This window comes from Tupaia chinensis, unplaced genomic scaffold (genome assembly GCF_000334495.1).
Source record: "Tupaia chinensis unplaced genomic scaffold, TupChi_1.0 Scaffold000673_1, whole genome shotgun sequence".
Taxonomy (NCBI): domain Eukaryota; kingdom Metazoa; phylum Chordata; class Mammalia; order Scandentia; family Tupaiidae; genus Tupaia; species Tupaia belangeri.
The window spans coordinates 525,519-531,754 of record NW_006160196.1 but is presented as its reverse complement, the minus strand read 5'-3'; the positions used below and the strand labels follow the sequence as shown (position 1 = coordinate 531,754).

The following is a 6,236-nucleotide window of genomic DNA, read 5'->3' as shown; positions in this document are numbered from 1 at the left end:
GGAGAGTGAAAAGCGCAAGGAGTGTGTGTGTGTGTGTGTGTGTGTGTGTGTGTGTGTGTGCACGCCCAAAATCCCAAGAGAGGAATGGAGAAGAAGGGACTGTGGCATGGCCACTCCCCTGGGGGGTGATTTCTCACTTCCTCTGTCTTTCTCTGGTAAGCGCACATGCCCTATGGCAAAAATCTTAAATTAAAGGAAAAAAATCAAGCAATTCATCTTCAAAGCAGGAGTTTTCGTTTCTAGGGAGCAGAGCATCCCTCATTGTTTCAATTTCCTGTTTAGCTGTTTGTCTCCTTGGTTCCTATGAGAAACCTCGAAGAGTTATCAGATTGAGAGAAACTTTTTTTTTCTTTGCTATAGGGCACATGCACTTGCCAGAGAGACAGGGAGAAAGAGAACCCCCCCCAGGGGGATGGCCATGCCACAATCCCTTCGTTTCCATTCTCCTCTGGGGATCTGGGGCACCCATGCTCATGTGCCTGGTGTGTCTTTCAAGCCACTGGGTCCAGGACTCCAACCGTGGTCAGCCACATGGGAACCCAGAGCCTCAGCCACTATGCCGCCAGCTGGGCCCTACTAAGGGTTTTTTGTTTGTTTGTCTGTTTGTTTACACAGCAGTAGACAGCTAATAGAATTTTTTTTTTTTTAATTTTCTTTAGAGGTTTTTGCTATAGGGCGTGTGCGCTCGCCAGACAGACAGAGAGAGACAGACAGAAAGCTGAGAAATCACTCCCCGGTGGGATGGCCACACTGCAATCCCTTCTCCTCCATTCTCCTCTCAGGATCTTGGGCATGCACGCACACGTGCCTGGCGTGAGTTTAAGCCACCGGGTCCAGGACTTGAACTGCGGTCGACTACATGGGAGTCCAGGGACAAAGCCATTACACCAACTACTGGTCCCTGGCTAATAGAATTATTAAAAATCACTGTCAGACTGTTTTCTGAGTCTGAAAAACAAAGCAGACAACTTCATGACGATTTAATAAAAGTTTATTATTAGAAAGTAATTTAAAAAATTGGATATGTGGCATAATGGTTGCATCGCTGGGCTCCCATGTAGTCAACCCTGGTTCAAGTCCCAGACCTGGCAGCCTAAGATTCATGCTGGGTATTTGTGTGTGCGTGCCCAAGATCCCGAGAGGAGAATGGAGGAGAAGGGACTGTGGCATGGCCATCTCCCCCGGGGGGTGATTTCTTGCTTTCTGTCTCTCTGTCTCTGTCTCTCTAGTGAGCATGTGTGCCCTATAGCAAAAACCTCTCCAAAAAAAATTGGATATTGGGGCCAGCAGTTGGCGTAGTGGCTGCATTGCTGGACTCCCATGTGGTTGACCGTGATTTGAATCCAGGACCCGGTGGCTTAAACTCACACTGGGCGCGTGTGCACGCGTGCCCAAGATCCCAAGAGGAGAATGAAGAAGGGACTGTGGCATGGTCATCCCCCTAGGGAGTGATTTCTCGCTTTCTGTTTCTCTGTCTCTATGGCGAGCGCATGTGCCCTATACCAAAAACTTGTCAAAAAAAAAAAAAGTAGAAAGAAAAAGTTGGATATGTATTTAGTGGAGATGGAGGTAGATTCTTGGTGTATAGCTGCAGGGCCACTGTCCCCTCCCCAAAAGAGCCGAACAGTAGAGACCAGCTTGGGACCAATGTGTGACCGCTGAAGGCTAGGAGATCTAAGGTCGCTAGCCTCTTTTTTTTTTTTGGAGAAGTTTTTGTTATAGGGCGCACGCCCTAGTCAGAGAGAGAGACAGAAATCGAGAAATCACCCCCAGGGGGGTGGCCACGCCACAATCCCTTCTCCTCCATTCTCCTTTCCGGATCTTGGGCACGCACGCACATGCGCCCAGCTTGAGTTTAAGCCACTGGGTCCAGGATTCAAACCGTGGTTGACTATGTGGGAGTCCAGCGACATAGCCATTACGCTAACTGCTGGTCCCAGCCCTTTTATCATTAAGGACAATACTGGAGCATTTATCTTCCTTAGAGGGCTCAATGACTGTCCCAAGTAAGAGGTCCTTTTTAAAGAATTATTTTATTTAACTTTATTTATTTTAATTTGACCAGAGAGGGACAGAGAGAGTGAAAGACAGAGAGAGAAAGAGTGAGCTGCCAGGTCCAGGACTTGAACCACGGTCGGCCATGTGGGAGTCCAGTGCCCTTAAAGACCATGCCACCTGCCACCTCCCTCTTCTCTCTCAAATAAGAATTTAACTCAAGCAGAATGACCCTCTCTGCAGCACGAGAGTGGAGAGGCAGACCAGCTGGTGGCATGGAGGTTAAAGTTCTAGATTTCACATGGCCGACTGCCTGGAGGTAGAGTCCCAGACTTGGGACCTGATCACCACACAGGGCATGTGTGTGTGCCCAAAATCCTGAGGAGAGAATGGATTGCAGCCTGGCCATCCCTCCCACCCCACCCCGAGTGCTTTCTCACTTTCCCTCTCTGTCTCTCTCCAGTAAGCACATGGGCCCTATAGCCAAAAAAGAAAAAAAAAGAAAAGAGAAGAAAAGAAAAAAGAAAAGAAAAGAAAAGAACGAAAGAAAGAAAAAAGAAAAGAAGAGAAAGAAAGAAAGAAAGGGAACCAGCAGGTAGCATGGCGCTTGAGATGCTGGACTCCCAAGTGGCCGACCACAGGTCAAGTCGTGGCAGCTTGCTTTCTCATTCCCTCTGTCTCTGGTGAGTATAGACGCCCTATAGCAAAATAAAATAATAATAAGTGAAATAAATAATTCTTTTAAAAATAATTATTTTATTTAACTTCATTGATTTATTTTAATTTGACCAGAAGGGACAGAGTAAGAAAGAGAGAGGGAAAGTGAGAAAGCAAGCCTCCAGGCCCAGGACCCGAACTGTGGTTGGCCATGTGGGAGTCCAGCACCCTTAACCATCACATCACCTGCTGGTCCCAGTAAATAATTCTTAAAAAATAAAAAAAATGGAGGGGCACGGGGAGGGTGTCAGTGTAATTGTGGACTTCACTTGCACTGCCACACAATCACCCTAAAAAAATATCGCCTCACAAGCCCAAACTACACCACGGAACTTATTTCTACCCCACCTCCTTCTCAAAGGACCGTGCTGTCATGGCGTCGGGTATGCAGACACCTCGTGGGCACAGAGGGTGGTGCGTGGTCTGTACATAAATCATCAGCTCTCTTCAGACAGAGGAAGAGACAGGCCCAACCCTTGTGGTGCGGGCAGTGGTGAACGGAACCACAGAGCTGGCCGCCGCGTAGCCAACCGCGGGTTCTGATCCTGAGCCCACCTAGAATGCCGCCACGCAGGCCCAGGCGCCTGACAAGCCAGAGGGCTGGAGGAAGGGCCTCTCGTTGTGACCAGACCCCACGGAGGGTGGGTCTCTCGTGTGCACACGCATGGTTGCACATGTTTTTCTCATGATAAAAGTAACTTTGGGGGGCCAGACAGTGGCACAGCAGTGAGACTCAGAGATCCGTGAAGCTGCTCCCCGTGGGCAGGTTCTCGGTTCCCATGCAGAGGGGTCCCTGAGTACCCTGGGAACACATGCAGCGATCGGGGGCTAGCTGAGCTGTGGGTGGGCCACAGCGTCCAGGCTGCCAGGGGTGCTGTCTTGGCTCCTTCCTCTCCCTCGCTCACTCACTCATGAAAGGATACTTGGTATCTGCTCTTAGATTTTTGCCATAGGGTGTGTGCGCTCACCAGAGGCAGGGCAGGAGAGTGAGAACTCCCGCTCAGGAGGTTCCGTCCCTTCTCCTGCACTCTCCTCTGTCCTCTCAGGGTGGTAGGCAGGTGCACACACACGCATGGCATTTTCAAGCTGCTGGGTTCGAGACTCCCACCACGCAGCCGGCCCCTGGAGGAATACACTTGAAAAAACAAAAAAACAAGAGGAGACAGAATTCATGCCAGCATGAGGGGCCATTTATTGTTCAGGGGCTGGGCCCCCACGTTTTGGGGGGGTTCCCCCCCCACCCCCTCCCCCCACTGTCCCCGTGGACCCCTCAAGCGGCAGGTTGCTGAGCTGATCGTGGAGGGAGCACATCTTCAAGTGTAGGTAGTCCAGCGCGGCCACCTTCTCCCTGCAATGACAGGCAGCGGGCAGTCGGTGCAGGCGGGGCTGGGCACAGGGCTGGGGACAAGGGAGGGGCAGCCTGCCCCCAAACCTCACCCTCCTCCCGTGCCCTCAGCCTCCTTCCTCACTCCGGCTTCATCTTGTCCGTCAGCAGCAGATTCTTGGCCCGCAGGGCCTCGTCTTGGGCCAGCCGAAGGGTGGAGCTCAGGGCCTCTGCCCTGACGTGTTTGGCCAAGGCCTGGCGCTCCAGCTCCTGGGGAGAGGAGTGTAGGCGCGGCTGGGCTTGCTGGACTGGGCTGGGGGTGGAGGGGGAGCTGGGTCGCGGAGGGCAGGGGGCAGGGTCCCAGGGGGCCCACAGTCCTCCCAGAAAGTATCCCGTCATGCCTTGAGCCTGAGTCTGCTGCCAGCATCCCACAGTGCACTGGCCTTCTGCATTCCTATGCTGAACCTGTGTCTGTCCCTCTGTCTGTCCCCTAATGCATCGGCCCATGTCCCAGCAAACACTAAATCAAATGGCTCCGACGCCCACGGACTAGCCTGCATCCGATCTGTGACCTGCCCCGGTACCTCATCACATACTCCACATCCCATACCTCACAAGGCCCACACCCCCGTTACCCACGGGACCAGCACCACGCACAAGAGCAGTCCTTGGCGTTCTGACCCCCTACATCCCACAGTGCACCATGCCCACGTCCTCCCACAGGTGGCCCTGTGGCTCTGCCCCGTCAGCGTCCACCCGGCCTCACTCTGTCTCACCCACGACAACCCACGTCCCATCCCAGTAGGCCAGCTTCCCACAAGATCTCTGTCCCACAATGCACCAGGACTCCAGTGCCACAGCTGTTGGGGTTGAGTCTGGGGCAGCTCCACCTCCCAGAATGCATCGACTTACTATGGCCTGTGGTCACTGGGTCCCCCATCTGACCCTGTGACCTGTCCCCAGTGACCCCATCAAACGGGGTCTGCAGGAAGTCAGACTCATGCTCCATGATGCTTCGGGCTGGAGTCTATCTGCAATATCCCACAATGCACCAGACCCAACGTCCCATCATTCTCTGGGCCCAAGTCCACCCCCCGGTTCCATAATAACGAGCCTGTGCCTGCCCTCCCCTGTGCCTGTCGTTCATGGCTCACTGCCACACACCTACAGTCCTGGGCCCAGGGACCCCTCCCCTTGCCCCCACAGAAAGCAGAGTGGCACATGGTGGCCCACGGTCCCTGGTACCAGAATCTTCTTGTGTAGCCTCTGGCAGCTGGGGCAGGCGGGAGCCAGGCCCCGCTGTTTCACCTCATCCACCAGTGGGGTCAGCGCTCGCTCCAGCAGCTGCTGCAGGGACTCCGTGGACAACTGCTGCCCCTGGCTGGGAGAGGGGTGGTCACCAGATGAGAGTCCCCGTGCCAACTCCATCCGCAGGACACTCCACACCCACCTGCCCAGCTCCATCGGGCTGTTCCACTCTGCACCCCACACGACCTCCCGGCTAGGTACCCCTGGCTACAATGCACCCCCATCCTTCCGTTTCCAGGGTGAGGAAATCCCACAGTGCCTGGGGATCCCCAAGCCCAAAGGGCACCAGAAAGCCCTCGGTCCCCAAAGCCATCAGAAACTCCTATTTCTCGAGACCAGAAGTTAGCGTAATGGCTATGTCGCTGGACTCCCACATAGTCGACCATGTTTCGCGTCCCGGATCTGGTGGCTTAAAACTCACGCCGGGCGCGTGTGCATGTGTGCCCAAGATCCCGAGAGGAGTATGGAGGAGAAGGGATTGTGGCGTGGCCATCCCCCCTGGGGGGTGATTTCTTGCTTTCTGTCTCTCTGTCTCTCTCTGTCTGTCCGGCAAGCGCACGCGCCCTATAGCAAAAGCCTCTTAAAAAAAAAATAAAGAAGAAACTCCTATTTCTCACCATGCACTACTTCAGCCTGACTTCAAGTTGTACTGGGAGTGGCCCCTTCTTACAACGAGCCAAGCATGGGCCCCTTGGCTCCCACCAAGTCTCACCTTCCCCAACCACACTGGAAACTCCACCTGCGACTGCGCCCCACACCCTGCCTGCCCCTAGCGCACTGAGGCGCCCGAGCAAAGTGTAAGACACTGGCTTTACTTCACGGGGAGTGAAGAACTCGAGCTGCCACACTGAAGCAGGACTACCGGGCCCCACACAGTATGGGGGGCCCCTGT

The 6,236-nt window shown here is 54.1% G+C and overlaps 1 protein-coding gene across 1 annotated transcript in view; it reads right to left on the bottom strand.

Moving 5' to 3' along the window:
* Nucleotides 1-3,980: 3,980 nt before the first annotated feature.
* TSKS (testis specific serine kinase substrate) overlaps nucleotides 3,981-6,236 on the bottom strand; it is a 22,425-nt gene continuing 20,169 nt past the window's right edge. Inside the window, 3 exon segments of the mRNA XM_006160132.2 lie at nucleotides 3,981-4,060; nucleotides 4,150-4,306; nucleotides 5,282-5,603. Of these exon segments, the coding sequence (XP_006160194.1) occupies nucleotides 4,178-4,306; nucleotides 5,282-5,603 (451 nt within the window). The 3' untranslated portion in view covers nucleotides 3,981-4,060; nucleotides 4,150-4,177.